At 42.2% G+C, this 24,033-nt stretch overlaps 1 protein-coding gene across 3 annotated transcripts in view; it reads right to left on the bottom strand.

Annotated features, from left to right (window-relative positions):
- The window catches only part of CYBB (cytochrome b-245 beta chain), a 112,561-nt gene that overhangs the window by 30,489 nt on the left and 58,039 nt on the right, over positions 1-24,033 (bottom strand). For all 3 annotated transcript variants that reach the window (XM_082446533.1, XM_082446535.1, XM_082446534.1), the window contains exons 2-3: positions 2,524-2,672; positions 455-550 (exon numbers count right to left, since the gene is read on the bottom strand). In XM_082446533.1, coding sequence (XP_082302659.1) covers positions 455-550; positions 2,524-2,568 — 141 coding nt within the window. In that variant the 5' untranslated portion in view covers positions 2,569-2,672. The remainder of the gene's footprint in view (positions 1-454; positions 551-2,523; positions 2,673-24,033) is intronic.

Raw genomic sequence — 24,033 nt, 5'->3', positions numbered from 1 at the left:
TTCCTCAAAGGCTCCATATGTAGGGAGAGGCTTATTTCCTGAAGATTATTTCATAACATGTCATTAGGAGCAGGGCTTTTCACGCACAAAAGTTAGTAGGGATCGGATGATTTAGAGAATATAGGAAGTCCCACTTGTGCCACCTGGATCGATCTTTCCAACCTGGCCATCCATTCCGGAGTCAGTATTAGATTTCTCCTTCAAGCTAAACAGTAGCACAGTAGTTCTTGGGAGGGGAAGGATGCTGCTGGGACCCTCTGCCACACTTCTGTCTGTCCCACACTGGAAGGCCTAAAGACTCTTGCTCAGGGGGTTGCAATGGAGGGAGTGAGGCCGATGGTGCTCTTTGGGTTGGCCAGAATATTTCTTTAAAGTGTTAAAAGGAACAGGAACAAGAATCTCTGATTAGACATGGGAGCCAGTCAATACTGCGGGAGATGGAACTTATACTTACCCCAAGAAGTTTTCGAGTGTAGAAGAACTTATCTGGAATATCATAAACCCGGTAGTACCAGACAAAGAGGAAGACGTTCATCCCCAGCCACACCAGCTGCACAAACAGAAGTGGTTGCGTGAAGTTTTCATGTTTCAACAGGTAGATTTCACAGCAGTTTAGAGTCAGACCAGGGTCAGGACTTTCCCAAGTACAGCCTTTGATTAAGGTGGTTACAAAGCCAGCTCCCTCCTGCAAGAGTGTCACTACACTTCTCTGTAACTAACATTTCCTCCCTGTGTTGTCCCCCGTGATTGTTATACTACTTGGGCAGTATGCCAAGTTATTATCTATCTCCCCTCCTTTCTTTCTCCTCCTTTTTGATTGATAGATGACAGCAGGTGACTCTTCTTACAAAGAGAAGGGAAAGGAATCTGTTCCTGTGCTGTCCCCTGCACCAGCAGGACTTTGCGTTTGATTCTCACAGGTGTGATTACCTCTCCCCGCCACACAGCGTGGCGCCCCAGCTAGTGGAGGTTCTCATCAGCTAAAATGACAAGGCTTTAATTCTACTTGGTAAGTTTTGCTTCACTTTTGAAAGAGGGAATATTCAGCATCAATGAGGGAATGAGAGGCATGGGATTTTTTTTTAAAAAAGGGAGATCCTTCTAGATTGTGACTGCTCATTTCATCCCAAGCACTGACTGCATCAAATGATGACTCTACCCAGTCCTCCATCTTCAGCTCCACAGTAGCAATCTGTTCTTAACTGTGCTTTGAGGCTATTTGATGTCCTTCGATGCTTGAGAATAGTCTCTCTTTATAAAGAGGAAGGTACTAAAACCACTTCTCCATTTCCTAACCTTGTCATTTTTACTCTTGCCTTCCAAGCTGTGTCTTCACTTTCAAGTATATGAGTGTATAATTTAGATAGAGGTCACTTCCTGGGGAAAACTGTGGTAAGAGCTAAAAGTGTATATATTTGAACTTATTTTTTATAGGAGTAATCTGTTCTTCAAATGGGGATAAGAAATCAACTTAATGGCTTGGAGTCCTCAGAACAATTCTGTATTGCATTCGAGTGTTGATTTGGCTTAATTTTTTTTAAATGACAAAATATTTGTGATTTTTATTTTATCTGTGCCACTCGTTTCTCTCTACCTCTACAGCTCAAAGAGTCATATTTACTTCATGATAAATTCTTTCAAAAAATTCATACATAAGTGTTCTTTCTAACATCTGGGTAATGCTTTAATTGGCTATTTGGAAAAGCTACTTATAAATCACTTTTCTATCTTCCCAATTGTCCGTGATTGCTTTGCTGAGACCACCGTCTTAGAAAAATAGTTGATCTATGTTATGTTAAAAACTAAAGAAGTCATCATGTCTGTTCGAAAATTAGCCATATCTTTACTTACAAAAATTGTTTCTCAAGACAGATTATATTGATTTATATACAGCTAAATATAATATGTATCATATATATGCTATACATATGTGTCTAGATAGTTTTTTTTCAATTCCCTTCCCTTAAATTTTTAAAAACCTCACAAATAACTAAAGTCTACCTCAGAGGAAAGAAGATAGTTTTTTTAAAAAAGAAAATTGAGAACTTCAGTTATTTTTGGTGTAATTACTGAAATAAAGGCCAATTTCCCATACATGAGCCAGTCTTGCATTTGTTATTTGGAAAACTGTATAAAATTTCAATTGCCCATTTTTAGGTGGTAGAAATACATAAAAAATAGAGAAACTTGCCTCTGAGTAAACATTAATAAGTAAGCAACTCAGATTCAAGGATCATTAGCATGAAATGTCTTCTACTCCCACTGTGAAATGCTGGCTAATTTATTACTCCTAAAAACTCCAGAAATAAACTAGGTGAAGTGAGCCCCCAGATACATTCTTTCCATTAATAAGTTTGGAAGAATGGACTCACTCTGCTTACAGATGGATGCATGTTCACATAATAAATCAGTTTCAACACAATTTCTCAAACAAAACAAACGAAAAAGCTTCGTTCTATTTTCATTTCTAAGAGAACCCAGACAAGTCAGAGAATTTGTAATTTCATTCTCATTGGTACTTACAATGACGAAGATGGAGACGCCCTCATTCACAAACAAGTTCCCCATGGTGGCAGAGGTTCAGTGCCTCGAGTGTGTCTTTCTTGTCTGCTTTGCTTCTTCCTCCCATGAGGAAATGAAGACAGCAGCCTTGGGGCACTCTGTTTCCTTTTCTAGTATCAGAAATTAGCTAATCATTGGTTAACTGTAAAGCTTGTCTCCATAACAAATTTAAATCTTTAACCACAAAAAAATGACAGAAAAAAAGTCTACAGTGATCCAATCACAACTAAACATAGTGGGAAATGAAACTAATTTCTACAACTGAGAGGCAAATAACAGTACAATTCATGGTGTTTTACACTGTGAATTAATTTTTGGACTGATCGGTTTTCAAGTGGCAAGTTTTAAAAAGTCACCCAACTAGCCATGACTTTGGGCTAGGAAAAAACATTAAATAGATGTGATATCTTTTGACAGCCTGGAGCAGCATTTAGTCTTGCTGAGAAAAATTATAACAGATGCGATAGCTGATATTTATAGAATGCTTACTTTGTGCCAATTTTCTAAGATATGTATGTGTGCATGTAAATGCATGTGTATGTACATATATACACACACATATGTATATATGAGTTGATACATATCTATGTGTGTGTCTACACACAGAGACACCCATACACACACATACGTAAATTCAGTATATAAATAAATTAATTTCATACTAACAAGTAGTTTCTATTATTATGATAACATTTACAGATAAGGAAACTGAGACCCAGAGCAGTTAAGTTACTTGGCCAAGGTCATGCAGTTAGGAAACCGTGCAGTTGGGATTTGAATCCCAAGCAATTTGGCTATACTTTTAACCACGATACCAGAAAAAAAAGCCTGACGGTGGCAAACACATCCCAAATCACTCCTAATACAAGCATGGGAAAAGAAAACATAACAAATAGACCAAAATGTTTGAATGACTGTAGTATTCCCAGGCGGACATGACATTTTTCTAGGCAAGGTAGGTAAACAGGGTCAGAACAAAGGTATGTCAGATGTGGTAGATGCCAAAGTCAGATTTAGCATTTTTTTTTCCTCTGACTCCCATCCAGTCTTTAGGACATGAAAGAGACAGAAGGGTAGGATGGTAACCCCTAATTGCATCAGGGTGGTTGTACAACAGCTAGAGTGAATAGAGAGGTAAAAGAAGAAACTAGAGGAGCAAAAGGGAACAAGAGAAGAAAAAAGAGAAGGAGAGGCCTGAACTCTTTGGGTTATTGTCTATGAAGCACTTGAGACAACCTGCAGAATTATGACCGTGAGTAAAGTAATATTGTTTTTCACTTTTTAATATTTAAGGAAAGGTACTCAACTGTGACTTTCTGCATGGCTCTTGAATCATACGTAACCCACATAAAGGACAGTCAGCTCCCTGGTTCAGTTACACACAGAGATGAATTCAAAGACACACAGTTAGACAGTCAAGTTATATGGCAGTTATCTGCCTCTCTGCTCTGGGATTTCTTCCTCAGCCTTTACTTGCTCTGTTCTGTCTCAGATGGCGGAGTAGGAGCATCCCCCGTTTTCTGCTTCAGGTGGCATCTTGGAAGTGGCTGCCTTTCCACCGGAAGCTCCAGCTCCCATCAGTCAGCCTTCCCCTCTGTGGCCTGAGCTCCTGCTGGCCATCACCACTGTGGTTCCAGCTCCTGCCGGATGGCCCTGGCTTCTGGGCTTGAGTTACACCACCTCCTGCCAGGTTTCGTCCAACCTGGAGGGCGGTCACCACTTCCTGTAGTTGTTAATCTTTATGTTGCCTCTGCACCCACGTTGGGATTCTCCACTTTCCCGTCATTCACGTGACAAATCCCTGGGGTAAAATTCCCTCTTTTGAAATAGGGTGGTTTCCGTTTTCCTGACTGGACTTTGCCTGATACAGAAAGTAATTCAGACCTGTACTCATTTTCTTGTGGAACTAAAGAAGTGAGGCATATATGCCTAATAAGGAATAAAACACCTTACAATCTGCTCTCCCTCTTTCTGTTACTCTCAGATTCTTTCACAGTGATGACTGCTGCCCCATCAGGCTCTTTGAAACCTTTGAAAGTCTTCCCCTCCCTACCCCTCCTCTCTTTTCTCTTTCCCAGCCTACTGGTTGATCTTGCCTTACTCTATCTTAATCTTCAAGTCTCTCCCACATTTTTTCATCTACCTCCTGAGGCCCGTGCTCTGCTGGGGAAGCAATGGAGAAGGGACCCTGGATACTCATATACTAGGAAATAATGTTCCTCGAATATTTCCCAACTTCTTTCCCCTCCCTCCACAGTTTGAGAAGAAAATTCAAAAAAGAAAGAATATTTCTGTGGGTGATCAACCATTCCCTCCTATGGCTTTTTTTTTTTTTTCTCCTTTATAAAAGTAATCACAGGGCTGTGAGTAGAGCTGTCTTACGAGCCTTAAGAACTTCAATCAGTTTCACAGCTGGAGGAAGAGCGCTCAGTTGCAATGAAGAGTAAAATCTTTCTTTTATGGAAAGTAACTTCCCTCTTGAGAACACTGTCTCAGTGAATTTCAATGTCCTCTCCTCTTGAAAAGACAAGCGGAGGGTTTGATAAGGGAGCAACAGGTACTGGTTGACTGGTATGGCCTGGACACGGAGAATGAAGAGAATTGAACCTCTGTGCGTTAGCTAACAGTCTATCTTCTCCCAGTCGCTTCGGCTTCCACTGCCTCCTAAACTGTTAATGTCAAGTTAGACTGTGATGAATGTAAGGAAGTATTCACCCCTTCTAGCAGGCAGTAATGACCAACACCATCAGGCTTGTGATTGAAATCCTAGACGCCTCTTGAAATCCTAGACGCCTCTTGTTCCTGGTGATGATGAAAAATGGATTTGTGTTCCTTTTATCTCTACTGTGCATGCTATTCTTTTCAGAACTGCCATGATTCCACTCTCTGTGCATCCATGAGTTACGTGGCCCCAGTTTCCTTGCTTAAGGATGACCAATGAGAGGACTTCATCTCCCTAGATACAGTGATTGTCCCAGGGGTGGGCATTTGACCCAAATGAGGCCAATGAGAGTTATTTGCATGAGGAGGGAGTTGTTAGGGACTATGGAGGAGAGTGGGTGAAGCTTTTCTTTCTTTGTGAATGATGCATGCCTGCTGCTGCCATAGACCATCTCTATTACCTTGCGCTAAGAAGCTGCATAAGAATTACGCCAACACAAAAGCAGATCAGTAGCTGGGGAAGGATTGAGAGGTTTGGAGACAAATACAATGACAAGGTTTGCATTCTTGGGTCTGATCTACCTGAGACACTTGGACATCTCAGTTATTCTTACAGGTTGGGTTCCCTGGAAGTACACTCTGAGGTGGAGATTAGTGTTCAGGAGTTTGATCTGAGAGTGTCCTTGGAGGTACACACCCGTGGAAAGGAAGGAAAGATAAGAAAACAGGAGTGGGCAGAAGGAGAAGTTGAATTATCATCTGGTCACAAGAAGGCCTCCGCAATCCTGTGGGCACCACTACCATTTCCTGCTGTAAAAAAACTTTGAGTTGGCTTTCTACCATTTATATCTAGAAGGGTTCCTACTAAAGCATGGTGTAATGAAACCCACTTTAATTCCATAGCCATGGTCTCAAAGGTTAGTGGAAGTTGAATAAGGCGGCTGGAATGGGATCCAGACGTTCTATTTCCTGTTTGAAGGAGAAAATAACAAAGTAAAAGAAGAGACGATCAGGGAAGAAGGGGCAATTTTCTGATGTAGGTGATTAAAAGCATCAAGAACATGGTTTTACCTGGTATTGTATTTATTAGAAAGTGAAAATGTCTGGTGGTAAGGATTTAAAATTTAGCTCTTTAGGTTAAATGTGATTTGCATACATTTATTCATGAGAATAAGGAAGAAAATGAGGAAAGCTTACATATTTTCTCCTACTAATCATTGATTTGAATTTAAAACTTTCCAGTATGCTTCCTGTGTAAATTATTTTCTCTTTTTCTCTTGAAAAAAATCTATTTTTACAGACTTATCTTGGTCTTAACAACAGCTAACATTTGTAAAGCATTTTACACATGCCCAGTGCCTTATGTGCTTTATCTCATTTACTTTTCATGACCACACTATAAGGTGTGCAAAATTATCATATCCATTTGAAGTAGGATGAATATTGGCCCCCCCCCACCCAAAGATGTCTAGGTACTGATTCCCAGAACCTATGAATATGCTACTTTACATGGTTAGAAGGACTTTGCAGACATGATTAAGTTAAAGATTTTGAGATGGGGAGATTATCATGAATGATTCCGGGTGGGCCAGTGTAATCACAGGGGTCCTTATTAGAAGGAGGCAGGAGGTTCAGAAGCATTGAGACAGGATGTGAGGGATGAAGCAGAATTCAGACAAGAAAGAAGATGCTGTGCTGCTGACTTTGAAGATGAAGGAGGAAAAGCCATGAGCCAAGGAGTGCGAGAAATGCAGCTCTAGAATCTGTAAGAGGCAAGGAAGTGGATTCTCTTCTGGAGCCTCCAGAAGGAATGTAGATCTCCTGACACCTTGATTTTAGCCTGGTGAAAGTGATTCCAGACCTCTGACCTCCAGAACTGTAAAAAAGTAAGTTTGTGCTGTTTTAAGCTGGTCATTTGTGGTAATTTGTTACAGCAGCCATAGAAAACTCATACACTTTACAGACCAGAGAGAAGAGCTGCAAAGAGAGAAAGTAGCTTGCCCAGAATCCCATGGCTGCCTGACACCAGAGCTGAGATTTGAATCTGGGCAGTCTGATGTATCACTGCTTATTCGAGCCACCAGAATCATTTTGTAAAGCTAGGGCTTCATTGTCAATAATAAAATCATTTTATGAGCATCAGCTGCTGTCCCAAGACCTCTGGATTGAACTCTGCTCTCCTGCTGTCGGTTGGCAACACATATTAAAGCTCTTCCCCACAGGACTGATCAGAATAGCCCTTGATTTTCAGTCTCCTTCTGACAGACTATATGTTGCTGACAGTTTCCTGCAGTAACCATTGGCGTGCAGAACCAGCTCAGCCCAAGAAGCCCAAAGTTTGTTGAGCCACAAGTGTTAGGTCCCTACTACCAGTTTCTGTGTATTTCACCTTGACCTGAAGCACGAAAGCTCTGTCTCTGTGTCTCCACTATCACTTTTCCTTGCCCCAGGATGTATCTGAGCTCTCATAGCCCCACTTTGGGCAGTTAGCAAGGGCTCATCCTGGTGAAGATGTTAACCAGTCACTTAAGTGTTGGCCATGTATGCTAACACATATATATGGAATCTAAGAAAAAAAAAAAAAAAGGTCATGAAGAACCTAGGGGCAAGATGGGAATAAAGACACAGACCTACTAGAGGATGGACTTGAGGACACGGGGAGGGGGAAGGGTAAGCTGGGACAAAGTGAGAGAGTGGCATGGACATATATACACTACCAAATGTAAAATAGATAGCTAGTGGGAAGCAGCCGCATAGCACAGGGAGATCAGCTCGGTGCTTTGTGACCACCTAGAGGGGTGGGATAGGGAGGGTGAGAGGGAGGGAGACGCAAGAGGGAAGAGATATGGGAACATATGTATATGTATAACTGATTCACTTTGTTATAAAGCAGAAACTAACACACCATTGTAAAGCAATTATACTACAATAAAGATGTTAAAAAAAAAAAAAGAGTCAAGTGTCGGTTCTTGTAGGAATGCCGGCATTGTAATAGGATTTTCTCCAAGAGAAAAGGCATATTCGTTTCACACGACCCTGAGGTCTAGCTCCCTTGATTGTTTCAGCAAATGATGTCTAGCCTAAGAAAACCAATAGTGTCTGACTGCTTGCTAAGGAGAAATTGAATATGTTTCATGTAAACACTTGTAGTCACATATATAGCCACAGTACAATTATCAAAATTAGGAGCTATAACACAAATACAATATTATTGTCTAGTCTACAGTTCATAGTCAGAGTTTACCAACTATTTTAATAATGCTTTTTGTGATTTTTGTTGTTGTTGTTTTTGTGCTCTAGAATCCAGTCTAAGATCATGCATGGAATCCAGTTGTCATGTATCTCTGGTCTCCTTTAATCTGGACCAGTTCCTCAGCCCTTATCTTTTTTTTTCCTGATTGTGGCATGCTTGAAGAATATAGACTGGTTATTTTATAGAATGTCCCTCATTTGAGGTGTGTATTGTATTCATGACTAGACTCGGTTATGCCTTTTGGACAGGAATACGCTAGAAGTGGTGTGTGTCCTTCTCAGGGCATCACATCAGGAGGCACATGAGGCACATGATGTCCGTTTGTCACATTGCTGGTGATGACATTGCTCTTAGGAAATACACACAGAAATATTTAAGAGTAAGTGTAGGCAATTTATTTTCAAATGGTTCAAAAAAAATAATATGGAGAGAGAATGATCATGGAAATCTGACAAATGGTAATAGTTGATAAATCTGGGTCAAGAGCACACTGGATTTCTTCGTCCTATCCTGATAACTCTTCTGCATGCTTGAAATTATTTTAAAATAAAGCAGTTAAAAAATCTGACATATTAGAAGCTGTCTTCAGTGTACAGATTGCTCTGGGAGCTGGGGAGCGTTAGTTTTGGGGCGATGTTGCTCTTTTGTTGGGGAAGGCACTCTGATGGGCTTTTTGGCGATTCAAAGGCACTGCCTGGTCTAGGGGTTAGAGGTGGAGTCAGAGAAAAGCTAAGCTACTCAGCACAATAAAACGAAAGGATGATGTCCTTGGGTGGAGAAACTTACAGTCTTACCTGATGTGAGGCTTGCACTGGAGACTGTGAAAGAGAGCGTCATGGCGGATAGATGTGGTTCTCACGGAGATGAGGAACAGGCCCCAGAAGAGGACAGAATGTCTGGCCCAAGAGAGGACATGGGCAATCAGGGACTTTCCTGTTCATGGTGATGATCTGAGAGAACAGGGCCACACACTAATGATTGTTGGTTTTCCCTTTCCTATATTGTAGTTCCTTTATGTTGTTTCTATGTCTTCACTAAAGCTGACTGACCAGCACAACACAGCATCAGCCTTGAATTAATGGTCATCTTGAGGGATAAGGCGGAAGCTGGCCGGAGGGTGAAATAGACTAGAAGGGCCTGAGGCAGCAAGGAGAGAAAAATGATGAGCTGATCAGAGGTGACCCAGAGGAACAGCAGGAGACATCAGGAGGATACCAACAGTCTGAGAATCCCTGGAAATATTTGGGAAAAGACATTGGATTTCCAGGTGCTCTCTGGCGTTTGAATTGTAGTGATTTGGATATTAAAGGGAAGCAGACTGCAGAACTCTGGGGAACTTCATCATATATACGAAAGCAGAGTTCAATTGCCATATATGGGTTGCATACAGTAAATGGTTAAAAAATATATTTCAATGGTTTACTCTAGTCCAAAGGAAGAGTTGGTGTGCCTACCTTCTACTGCAACAAGCATTAGGAGAACAGTGATTTTGTTAGGCAAAGTCGTCCATTGCAGATGAGGTGGATCAAGAATGAGAATTTTCCTCTGTGTGTACTTTCAAACTTTGCTAGTTTAGGGACCATGTATAAAAATAAGAAGACAGATAATGAATATTTTATTTTAATGCAGTGAGATTATTAATTTGTGGTCACTTGTGAGATTTACTGAACTGCTTTCTTGAGACTGAGATCTCAGGAATTTAAAAAGTCTAAGAAACTCAACCAACAAGAGTTCAAATGAATCATAAGGTTTTATTTTCTCACTGATGTGAGAAGACATCTGCACACACTGAATTTGAAACTACAGGCTAAAAATGTGAATATTGCTATCAGTTCAAAGAAGTGAAGATAGTCAGACACAGCACAGACTGTTCTATAATTCAGAAACCACATCCATTTCCCTTATTAAACTTCCCTGGACTCAATGGATTAATGATTTTGAACAAAGGCAAACATTTTGGTGGAAATGAAACCATGATTTTAAAAAAAGATTTGATGACTATGGATGGCACTTAAAATTTATTCAGTTGCCTTGGAAATTTAAACGTCTATATCTATACACATATAATTGGATGACTATCAGTCCTGTCAGTGTGATTCAGTTTTAAAAGTACTGACTGGGCTTAAAAATAAAACATGCCCATAAAAACTGAGAGTGTCTGTGGAAATATAACAATATGTGACTATAGATGCTAAAACTCTCATAAAATATCTAGCAATATGTGCAATGATGAACAATGCTTGGGTCTTAGGTAACTGTATAAAATTGCTGTCATTAATGGAATAGCTGAAATCAAAGAGGCACCATGAGCAATGCATGCCCAGAGTCAAAGTGAGGTAGGTACTCTCTAGCTCTATCCACTTCACATTTCCCCGGGATGGTTTAGCCTGTTAAATACCAGCATAGCAGGCACTGTTTTTCATTACTCTAAAGATTTTCTTAACTCCCTTCTCGTCTACTGCCTCCCAATATAGAGGATGAAAAAAACAAATACTAGGTCTCCCAAAGTTCCCAAACTTCCTTGCAAGTAGCCTTTTAAAAAAATCTTCCAGGAGGATGGAAGATAAAGCGTTACGGGAAAGCTTTTTCTTTTATTGAAAAAATAATAATAAAAATAAAGTCAGGGATGATGTCAGTGAAAGTGGTGACGTTATAGACTGAATTGTGTCACTCTAAAATTCATCTGTGTTTTTTTTTTAACATCTTTATTGGAGTATAATTGCTTTACAATGGTGTGTTAGTTTCTGCTTTATAACAAAGTGAATCAGCTATATGTATACATATATCCCCATATCTCTTCCCTCTTGCATCTCCCTCCCTCCCACCCTCCCTAACCCACCCCTCTAGGTGGTCACAAAGCACCGAGCTGATCTCCCTGTGCTATGCGGCTGCCTCCCACTAGCTAGTATTTTACATTTGGTAGTGTATAAAATAAATAAATAAATAAAATAAAATAAGATAAAATTCATCTGTTGAATCCCTAATCCTCAATGTGACTGTATTTGGACACAGGGCCTTTAGGAGGTAATTAAGGTTACATGAGGTCACAAGGGTGGGACCCTAATCTGATCGGACTGGTGCCCTTATAAGAAGAGGAAGAGACACCAGAGGGCTGTCTCTTTTTCTCTGTGTGCACAGAGAAGAGACCATGTGAGGATACAGTGAGAAAGCAGGAAGAGAGGCTTCACCAGAAACCAACCCTGATGGCACCTTGATCTTAGACATCTAGCCTCCAGAATTGTGAAAAAAAAATTTCAGTTATTGAAGTCACCCAGCCTGTGGTATATTGTTGCGGCAGCCTGAGCAGATAAATACAGGCAGAGTAAGGAAATCCAGGAGGTTGTCCATGCCCAGAATCATTGAAAAACCGGGGGAAAGACTGTCAGGAGAAGCCTCATCAGAACGCTGGACGATAATGAAATGTTACAGCAACAAGTGAATGCTTAACTAAGAGAAAGGCCATGAGAATACAGTAGGAGAACTCTGTGGCACTTTAACTTACCTTGGTCCCATGCCTCTCTGCAGGGTGGCAGTTGACTTTGAAGACAGCAGCCTGCATTCCCATTGTGGGCACCTGGTTGCAGAGGGACTAGAGCAGACCTTAATCCCAAGGAACTGTGTTTGTCTGTTTTGATCGGTCTGGGGGTTCCCTGAAGGACAGGCACAGGGTGCTTGATTTTGTTTCCCCTAAGTCAGAGCTCTCTCAGGGTGGAGAAGGGGCCATGCAAAGACCCTCCCTCAAAAGCATTGAAAGGAAAGCCAGTACCACTTGGGGCAAAACGTAACAATTGGGGCAAATGATAGAAACACTGACAGCCTGGCAGTAAAAGCTAGGTATGAGATCCTTTGGGCAATAAGGGTTTTGACAAGCTGCCTTGTAGACTGGGGAAACTAGAAGGCCACACACATGTCCAGAGCAGGATGCATGCTCAAGAGAGACCTGAGAAAACCATAAACTTCCACATCTAGCTGATCTCTATGCTCGGAGTAAGTAGGAAGTAAAGGTTAAGGCAGAATTGTAAATGGTATGACTAAGGCGTGAAGGATTGTGCCAACAGGGAGCCAATCTTCAAGGACCTGGAAAGTATATTTTTCTTTCTTTCTTTCTTTCTTTTTTTTAAATTTCACTCAAGGCATTTAAGGAAACCTCTGCCAAATGACTAGCTGACCCCTGAGCTAAAGGAACAGAGACCTCATATACCACTCATTGCAAAGAAGACAGTCTTTACAAAAGTAGTTCAGAAAAGTCACTAAACAAACAACTACAACCCAAGGCAAGCAACAACAAATCCCGGAGGTGGAGCAAAATATCTAAGTTACTACATGGTAAGATTCAAAATGTCCAGTTTTCAACAAAATATTACAAGGCATATAAAGAAACAAGAAAGTATGGCTCAGATGAATGGATAAAGAAAATGTGAGCAGGCTTCCCTGATGGCGCAGTGGTTAAGAATCCACCTGCCAATGCAGGGGGACACGGGTTCGAGCCCTGGTCCGGGAAGGTCCCACATGCCGCGGAGCCACTAAGCCCGTGCGCCACAACTACTGAGCCTGTGCTCTAGAGCCTGCGAGCCACAACTATTGAGCCCATGTGCCACAACTACTGAAGCCTGCGCGCCTAGAGCCCGTGCTCTGCAACAAGAGAAGCCACCGCAATGAGAAGCCCGCGCATTGCAATGAAGAGTAGCCCTCACTCACTGCAACTAGAGAAAGCCCGTGCACAGCTGAAAATAAATAAATGAAATAAATAACTTTATTAAAAAAAAAGAAAATGTGAGCTATATATATGAGTTGGTGGTCAAGGGGTACAAACTTCCACTTATAAGATGAATCAGTTCTGAGGATCTAATGTACAGCATGGTGACTATAGTTAGCAATACTGTATCATATGCTTGAAAGTTGCTAACAGAGTAGATCTTGAATGTTCTCACCACAGAAAAGAAATGGTTTGTAGTGAGGTGGATGGACCTAGAGACTGTTATACAGAGTGAAGTAAGTCAGAAAGAGAAAAACAAATACCGTATGCTAACACATATATATGGAATCTAAAATAAAGAAATGGTTCTGATGAACCTAGGGGCAGGACAGGAATAAAGACGCAGATGTAGAGAATGGACTTGAGGACACGGGGAGGGGGAAGTGTAAGCTGGGACAAAGTGAGAGAGTGGCATGGACATATATACACTACCAAATGTAAAATAGATAGCTAGTGGGAAGCAGCCGCATAGCACAGGGAGATCAGCTCGGTGCTTTGTGACCACCTAGAGGGGTGGGATAGGGAGGGTGGGAGGGAGGGAGATTCAAGAGGGAAGAGATATGGGGATATATGTATATGTACAGCTGATTCACTTCGTTATAAACAGAAACTAACACACCACTGTAAAGCAATTATACTCCAATAAAGATGTTAAAAAAAAGAGAAAGAAATGGTAATTATGTGTGGTGATGGAGGTGATAAGTACTCTTATTGTGGTAATCATTTTGCAATGTGTACATGTATCAAATCATTATGTTGTACGCTTTAAACTTACATAATGTTATTTGTCAATTATATTCCAATAAACCTGGGGGAATAAAAAGATACGGTCATACTGGGGTAGAATGGGCCCTTAATCCAATACAACAGGTGTCCTTATAAGAAAAGGATGTGAAGAAAAGAGGGAAGAAGATCATGTGGTGATAGAGGCAGAGACTGAAGTTCAGCAGCTGCCAGCCAAGGGATGCCAAGAATGGCTGGCAACTACCAAAAGCTAGGAAGAGGCAAGGAAGGAGTCTTCCCTCCAGGTTTCAGAGGAAGCATGGGTCCTTCTGATAACTTGACTTAGGAATTCTGGCCTCCAGAACTGTGAGACAATAAATTTTTGTGGTTTTAAGCCACTCAGTTTGTGGTACTACTTTGTTAAGGCAGTCCTAGGAAACTAACACATGCTCCCTGTGGAGAAAACAACTTGTTCCAAGGCCTGGAGGCAAGAGAGAGAATGACTCAGTCAGGGATCTGCAAAGAGTTCAGTGTATTTAAAGTTTAGAGAGAGAGAAAGGAGGGTAATGCCAAGAAATGAGGCTGGCTAGATAGGCAAGCAGGGGCCAGATTATGCAGGAGTTTGCAATTTATCCTAAAGATGAAGAAAAGAAAAAAAAGGGGTGGGATATTCCCTAGCGGCCCAGTGGTTAGGACTCCGCGCTCTCACTGCCAAGGTCCTGGGTTCAATCCCTAGTTGGGGAACTAAGATCCTGAAGGCCTCGCAGCACAGCCAAAAAAAAAAAAAAAAAAAAAGATTCATTGAATGGTTTAAGAAGGAGGATAAATGAGCAGATTTATGTGTTACAAGAGTACTATGACTTCAGCAGGAAACGGGATGGAAGGGAGCACTGTAGGCAGGAATAAAAGTTAGGAGGCTGGGGGGCTTCCCTGGTGGCGCAGTGGTTGAGAGTCTGCCTGCCAATGCAGGGGACACGGGTTCGAGCCCTGGTCTGGGAGGATCCCACATGCCGCGGAGCAACTGGGCCCGTGAGCCACAACTACTGAGCCTGCGCGTCTGGAGCTTGTGCTCCGCGACAAGAGAGCCCGCGATAGTGAGAGGCCCGCGCACCGCGATGAGGAGTGGCTCCCGCTCGCCGCAACTAGAGAAAGCCCTCGCACAGAAACGAAGACCCAACACAGCCAATAAATAAATTAATTAATAAAAAAAAAGAAAAAAAAAAGTTAGGAGGCTGCAGAATTTGTCTAGGTGAATATATAAATTGGCTACCGCTGTGTAAGAAAATGCCCCAAACCCAGTGGCTTAAAATAACATCCAATATTATTTCAGTGAGTATGTGGCTCAGTTGATAGATGACTTATCTACGCTGGGCAAGTCAGGAGTCAGCTGATCTAGACTGGGTTTGGCTGGCCATGGCTCCATACCCTGTGTTTTTTATCCTCCTCCTGGGAACGGTGGGCAAACCTGGGCACATCCTTCTCCTATGGACGGGAGGGGTGCAGGAGAGCAAGCCCAAACAGACAGGCTCTCTTTCAAGCCTCTGCTAGCGTCATGCCCGCTAACATCCCATGGGGCAAAGCACACCACCTGGCTGAGCTCAATTTCAAAGGGGAGGCAATACATTTCACCCCTCGATGGGAGGAGCTGTGAAGTCACATAACAAAGGGTGTGCCTATAGGGAGGGCTGAAGGATTGAGGCCATTCATGCGTTCTACCTGTCATGTAGGAGTCTGTCCCTCGTGATGCAATGGTGGCCTCCAGGTACACTACCAGGCAAGCTATATAAGAGGTCACAGAAAAGAAAGACCTGCTGACCATATGAAAAAGCTTGACTCACTTAATCAATAAACCTTAGAACACACAGCAAATGGCAAGGGGAAAGAGGTGAGGACGCTGAGTCCTCAAGCAGAAGTACTACACTTCCTGAATCCAGGAACACGCAGTGGACGAACATCCGCCCTCTCTCTGTCTCCGCTGCATCAGCCTTCCCTGCCGATCGTGTGGTTACAAGCACCAGAGTTGAGGTTTGAGCCAGGGGTCTACAGACAGAAGGGGCCCGGGACCGACGCAACATACTTCCTCTGAGAGATGCAGAGACTAGCACACCCGGCCACAGCTGTAGCCTGTCAATAAGTCTGCTGAACAGCTAAGGGTTTATTTGTATTTCTTAGGAAGAGGACACATGGGGCCACGATGGGTGCCACCAAGGCGTGGCTGAATTAAGACTCCATAAGTCTGTAGTGTTGCATAATCCTGATATAAAAATAGTCTGCCTCATGGACCTCATGTTTATTTATCACATATAGAGAGAGTATTAGTGTTTCCTTGGTCCTTCCATCCTTTTCTATCTATAGGTACACAAATATGCCTTACTTGCTTTATTTATCTCACATGTCTTCCAGGTTAATAACTTACTTACTGCTATGAACTGAATTGTGTCCCCCAGCAAAATTCATAGGTTGAAGCTGTAACTTCCAATGTGAGTGTATTTGGAGATAGGGCTTTTAGGAGAAAATTAAGGTTAAATGAGATCATAAAGGTGGGGTGTCTAATCTGATAGGACTGGTGTCATAAGAAGAGGAAGAGAGAGAGATATCTCTCTCTTTCTCCATGCACATACACCGAGGAAAAGCCAGGTGAGGACATAACGAAACACAGCCATCTACAAACCAGAAAGAGAGGCCTTACCGAGAACTTGACCGTCCTGGCACTTCCACTCTCCAGAACTGCGAGAAAATAAATTTCTGTTGTTTAAGCCACCCAGTCTATGGTATTTTGTTATGGCAGCCTGAGCACACTAAGACACTTATCTATGTCTAACCCATCTGAAGAGTTCCATGCCTCCCATTTGTTTTCTTGTCTTTTACAGCGGAATTGAATATTCTCCAACAGTACAGCAAATGTACGCTATGCCACCGCTGTGAGAGATAGTGGTGATGTGAATTAGACTAGACTAGAGTAGAAAGGACAGCAAGGGAGAGAAATGGAAGGATTCAGAAGTCGCACTGCCAGCATTTGTTGCCTGAGGAGTTAGTTGCATGAGACTGAGGGTCAGGAAGGAGTCAAGGTTGACCCCAGGTTTCTGGCTTGGGCAGGTGGTTAATGGTGACGCCATCCCCTGAAGAAAAGTGCCAGGAGGAACAACCATTGTGTGAAGAGAGGTAAGGAATTCAGCTTTGCACGGGCCTGAGTTTCGGTGGGTGGGGAAGGGGAGACGAGGTCTCCGAGGAGACGTGTTGGCTGGTTAGTCGGATGTGCAGTTGGAGCTCATGACCGTGGTCTGGCTGGAGACAGGGGTGTAGGCGTCAGCAGTAGAAGTTAAAGTAGAGAGTTACAAAAGGTCACGGGAGAGGGCAGCGGTAAGAAAGGAGGAAGCCCCTCGACAGATGCTTCTTGGAGACCTCGCTTCGAAGGAGAGCAGAAGATGAGGAGACTGAAATGGAGAAGAGGAAAGGCAGGCAGAGGAGAGAGGCCACACCTGCAACGATGGGCCTCGGCAGCCACTGGAGTCCCAGGCACCAGTCATCTGGTGTAAGTGTGAAGCAGACTAATAAGTGACCTGGATTCGGCAATGAGGAAGCTTTGAGTGACCTCAGTGAGAGGTCTCAGTGGACAGCAAGGGCGGGAGCTAGATGTTAACGGGTTGGGGTGAGGAGTGGGGTCACCTCAAAATGCTGCCTGCGATGGCGAAGAGAGAGCCTGGCTGGAATCGAGAAGACATGTGGACACCACGTGGAGCTGGTTTCGATTCGCTTTGGAATAAGAGCTTGTGAGTGTTGTGGAGAAGGAGCCAGGCCAAAGGGAGAAGCTGAACACGGGGGCTCTCTGATAGAGCCAGGCACCTGGGCCCGCGGCAGGAGGGAAATGGGAGCAGCCCTTGTCTTGTAAAAGGAGGGCCAGAGAGTGCAGATGCAGGAGCGTCTGCAGGGCGGTGGCAGGAAGCCGAGGGACTTCCTCTCTGTGGTTTTCATTTTCTTTGTGAAAGAGCAGAAAAGGTCTTTTGTTGAAAATGAAGTGGTAGGTGGATGTTTCAGGACAATGAAGAAACTTTTCAGGTTTTGTGTCTGCTGTTCCTAAGTGGGGTTGACCGCAGAAGCCAAAATGGCTTCCAGAGACCTGAGAACCCAGCTGAGTCTGAGATCATAAGCTGACAGTGGTCTGAAGCTGTGGGTCACTGTCTTCGCTCTCCTTACCAACTCGTGTGCAGGTGTAGAGCAAGAAGGCAGTGGAGGTGATCGGCTTGGGTTTTGCTGGCAGAGGGCACAGGAGGACAGTGTGTGAGGGGATTCAGGACACGTGCAGGAGAACGGTGGAAGTGACGGATGGTGGAGTCTATGACGGGCGTAGCACCAAGAAGGGAACACAAGAGGGAAGCAGAGACAAAGGGTCAAGAAGAAACCAAAGGTCTTGATGAGGTTGAAGGGCAGTCATCTTGGGTGTGAATGAATGAGGGACAGAGACAAGGTGGTGTTCCGAGGGGGCACATCTGTGATGGAGATTTTAAACATGATGCACTTCCGAGAGATGATGGGGTTTAGAGTGTGGCCTTGGGGGTGGGTGGCTGAAATGGAGGGGGAAGATTTCTGAATGAGAAGGCAAAGGAAAAGTGAGGCAATGTTCTGGAGCCACTGAAGTTACCCAGAAGGAAGGCCCTCCTCTCGTTGCAAAGGGGTTTAATGAAATTACATAGAAATTGTTTAAATCCTGACCTTCCACTTACCAGCTATATGACCTTGGGCAATCTACTTAACCTCTCTTAGTCTCAGTTTCCTTACCTGTATAATGGAAGAGAGGTATTCATACCTATTTCATTGGGTTGGTGGGAAGATGAAGGGTACACAATGCACATAGCACAGTGCTCGACACACGGTGGCTGCATGATGCATGAGTTCTACCTCCCTTTTAATTTTTTTAATTTTTAATTATTTATTTATTTATTATTTATTTTTGGCTGCGTTGGGTCTTCGTTGCTGTGCGCGGGCTTTCTCTAGTTGCGGCGAGTGGGGGCTACTCTTCGTTGCGGTGCGCGGGCTTCTCACTGCGGTGGCTTCTCTTGTTGTCGAGCATGGGCTCTAGGTGCGCAGGCTTCAGTAGTTGTGGCACGTGGGCTCAGTAGTTGTGGCTCACAGGCCCTAGAGCACCGGCTCTGTAGTTGTGGTGCACGGGCTTAGTTGCTCCACAGCATGTGGGATCTTCCCGGACCAGGGCTCGAACCCGTGTCCCCTGCATTGGCAGGCAGGTTCTTAACCTCTGTTCCACCAGGGAAGCCCTACCTCCCTTTTAAAATGTGGTCCAAACAAGAGGAAAATGTTCTAGGTGCGGTCGGACTGGTCAAGAGTGAAGGAGAATCCTGACTTCCGTTGTTTTGGAGATAGCATGTCTATGGTGTAATCTTAGATCAATTGTGCTACCCTTTCAAAGACTTGCCTCACATTCTTGGCTCACACAGAAGTGTGCAATCACCTTAAACCACGAGAAGATTTTAATGTAAACTGCAGCAATTTAGTTGGGGTAGCTGATAAAAAATATCTGGCCGGTATGATCCAGTAATCCCACTCCTGGGCATATCCCCAGACAAAACTCTAATTTGAAAAGATACATGCACCCCTATGTTCATAGCAGCACTATTCACAATAGCCAAGACATGGAAACAACCTAAATGTCCACTGACAGATGAATGGATAAAGAAGATTTGGTACATATATATAATGGAGTACTATTCAGTCATAAAAAAGAATGAAATAATGCCATTTGCAGTAACGTGGATGGACCTAGAGATTATCATACTAAGTGAAGTAAGTCAGAAAGAGAAAGACAAATACCATATGATAACACTTATATGTGGAATCTAAATTATGACACAAATGAACTTATCTACAAAACAGAAACAGACTCACAGACATAGAGAACAGACTTGTGGTTGCCAAGGGGGAGGAGGGGTGAGGGAGGGATGGATTGGGAGTTTGGGGTTAGCAGATGCAAACTATTATATATAGAATGGATAAACAGCAAGGTTCTACTGTATAGCACAGGGAACTGTATTCAATATCCTGTGATAAAAGATAATGGAGAAGAATATGAAAAAGAATATATATAATTTTTCCTGTACAGCAGAAATTAATACAACATTGTAAATCAACTATACTTCAATAAAATTTTTAAAATATTAAAAAATTAAAAAAAAAGAAAACTACAAAAAATATCTGGCCAGGTATATATAAAGTGAGAAGCCTCATGGGAGGAAAGCTGCATAAATTTGCTCGGGCTGCCATCACGAAGTACTACAGACTGGGCGATTTAAAAAACAGGAATTTATTGTCTCACAGTTCTAGAGGCTATAAGTCCAAGATCAAAGTTTTAGCAGGGTTGGTTTCATTCTGAAGCCTTTCTCCTTGATTTGTAGATGGTCGTCTTTTCCTTTGCCTTCACATGGTCTTCCCTCTGTGTCTTGTCTGTGTCCTAATCTCTTCTTACAAAGAAATCAACCATATTGGATTACAGTCCACCGTCAGGGCCTCATTTTAACTTAATTGCCTCTTTAAAGACGCTATCTCCAAATACAGTCAAATTCTGAGGTTCTGGAGGATAGGACTTCAACACATGAATTCGGAGGGGAGCGGGACATAATTCAGCCCATATCAGTTGTAAATGAGAATTCCATTCTTAAAACAGTGCAGATTTGTCAAGGTTTCTGGTCATATAGTAAGACATATTAGAAACACAGAAGTAAAAAATGTTGAGAGAATATAAGTTAAGTTTTAATAAGATAGTATAATATTATATAATAATATACCAAAAGGGAAAATCGCTGAAGAACTACTCACTGTGACGCAAATCAAAACTGCAATGAGGTATCACCTCACACAGGTCAGAATGGCTATCATGAAAAAGTCTACAAATAACAAATGCTGGAGAAGGTGTGGAGAAAAGGGAACCCTCCTACATTGTTGGTGGGAATGTAAATTGATATAGCCACTATGGAAGACAGTATGGAGGTTCCTCAGAAAACTAAAAATAGAGCTACCATATGACCCAGCAATCCCACTACTGGGCATATATCCAGAGAAAACCATAATTCAAAAAGATACATGCACCCCAGTGTTCATAGCAGCACTATTTACAATAGCCAAGACCTGGAAGCAACCTAAATGTCCATTGACAAATGAATTGATAAAGAAGATGTGGTATTGTATATATATATATATATATATATATATATATATATATATATACACACAATGGAATATTACTCAGCCATAAAAAGGAATGAAATTATGCCATTTGCAGCCACATGGATGGACCTATACTTTATCATACTAGGTGAAGTAAGTCAGAAAGAGAAAGACAAATACCATATGATATCACTTATATGTGGAATCTAAAATATGACACAAATGAACATATCTACAAAACAGAAACAGACTCACAGACCTAGAAAACAATCTTATAGTTACCAAAGGGGAAAAGGGGTGGGGGAGGGATAAATTAGGAGCTTGGGATCAGCAGATACAAACTACTATGTATAAAATAGATAAGCAGCAAGGTCCTACTCTATAGCACAGGGAACTACATTCAATATCCTGTAATAAACCATAATGGAAAATAACTTGAAAAACAATATAGATATATACACAACTGAATCACTTTGTTGTACACCAGAAACTAACACAACATTGTAAATCAACTATACTTCAGGGAATTCCCTGGTGGTCCAATGGTTAGGACTCCGCACTCTCACTGCCGAGGGCCTGGGCTGATCCCTGCTCGGGGAACTAGGATCTTGCAAGCTGTGCCGTGTAGCCAAAAAAAGAAAAAAAAAACCACACACACACACAGAAAACCAAAAAAAACTATACTTCAATAAAAAAATGAATTACTGGGAATTCCCTGGCAGTCCAGTGGTTAGGACACTGTGATTTCACTGCCGAGGGGCCCGGGTTCAAGCCCTGGTTGGGGAACTAACACCCTGCAAGCCGCACAGCACCGCAAAAAAAAAAAAAAAAAAAAGAAAGAAAGAATTACTCACTGAGGGGAGAAATAAATAATGCATCCTGCTCCCTAAGGATAAAAGTATAAACTTGTTGAATCAAAGAAACAAAACAGGATAAAACCAAAAAAAACCTTGATGTGGGTAGGTGGTCTTTTTCTATATCTAAGGGCTGAGCTGGTATTTGGATATGTGTTTCTTCTTGGAAAGATGGACATAAGTGTTTCTTTGGAGTTTGAGCTATGGAAGAAGCTCTGCTAAAGAGCTGCAGTGATGGTCCTGCTGCCCTGAAGATAGATCCTTGGAAGTGATGATAAAGATGCAGTGTAAATTGCACTAAATTATCTGAATTCTCTCATCCAGTCCTTATTCGGAGGTCACAATTTCAGGATGGCCACATAGGTATGGGAAGGAAACTAACATTTCTTGACATCAACCACTGGCAGGGTCTGTGATAGGTGGTCTGTATTCATTAATTTAATACAGTCCTCATATCAAGATTAAGAAGTATCTCTTCTCATCCCCATTCTACAGATGAGTGTGGTGAGGATTAGAAAACCCAAGTATTCCACCTAAATTCTTATGGTGGTAGTAACAGAGGTAGGATTCAAATTTAGGTTGATCTGAAAACAAAGCATTATTACATTTGATTATACCAAGCAAGTGGGTCTAGACCAGTATTGTCCAATATGGTAGCTACTAGCCACATGTGGCTTTTTAGATTGAAATAATTAAATTTAACCAAAATTTAAAATTTAATATCTCAGTTACACTAGCTGTATCTCAAGTGCTCAATAGCCGCACGTGGCTAGTAGATTCCATACTGGACAGCACAGATGTACAACACTTTCATTATCACTGAAATTTCTATTGTCCAGTGCTGGTCTAGAACTAGTAGGTTCTGACATAATTTAATTTATAATTACTTCTGTGAATGTTTCACTGACAAGATGTTTTCCGGCAAGTCATAAAACTAGCAACTAATAAAAATGTAGATTGAAAGGTAAAAATTTGATCACTGTACTTTTACAATCTTTTTTTAAACTATGAAAGATGAATACCTAGAACTGCATATAACATAAACATATAATTTAACTAACAGTGTTGAAGTGCATTCCCATGTAAGCACCAGCAGGGCTAAGAAACAACATGGTCAGTCCTCTGGTTTCCCCCACCTGGTGTCCCTTCCTGATCATCGTCAACCCCCTTCGCTTCTGGGGTAACCAATTTTCTGACGTGATGTAATGATCACTTTTTAATAATTTTACCACCTATGGATGTATCTGTAAACCATAGAGTTTAGTTTTGCCTTTTTTTTTTTTTAAATGGGAATTATTTATTTATTTATTTATGGCTGTGTTGGGTCTTCGTTTCTGTGCGAGGGCTTTCTCCAGCTGCGGCAAGTGGGGGCCACTCTTCATCGCGGTGCGCGGGCCTCTCACTATCGCGGCCTCTCTTGTTGCGGAGCACAGGCTCCAGACGCGCAGGCTCAGTAATTGTGGCTCACGGGCCTAGTTGCTCCTTGGCATGTGGGACCTTCCCAGACCAGGGCTCGAACCCGTGTCCCCTGCATCGGCAGGCAGATTCTCAACAACTGTGCCACCAGGGAAGCCCCTAGTTTTGCTTTTAAAAATTTTATATAAGCTGAATCATAAATTATGTACTCTTTCTCATCTTGCTTTTTATGTTCAACATGATGTCAATATGTTTCATCCATGTTATTGTTTATAGCTATAGTTCATTCACTTTCTTTCCCGTATACATAATATTCCCATTGCATAATTATGCCACACTTTATTTAGCTCTTCTACCTCTGATGACCATTTGGGTTGTGTCCAGTTTTTGACTACTAGAAATGTTTTTCTTCCTCTGAAAAAAAAGAAGCAAGCTTTTCCCTTCTGTGAAGATGAGACTCAGGTTAGCAGCAGTTTACAAGCACTTGGGACCTCAGCTACAACAAGAGTCTATTTTACACGGCGACTCACTACACTCATAAACGTATAGAACTGAAACAAAAATGCCCCCAGAGAATAACTGACTTGACATATGCAAGGCACTCTGATATTTCCCCTTGTATTCAATTCTAGTCT

Source organism: Balaenoptera physalus, assembly GCF_965194825.1.
Source record: "Balaenoptera physalus genome assembly, chromosome: X".
NCBI lineage: Eukaryota > Metazoa > Chordata > Mammalia > Artiodactyla > Balaenopteridae > Balaenoptera > Balaenoptera physalus.
This window is presented reverse-complemented; position numbering and strand designations above follow the sequence as displayed.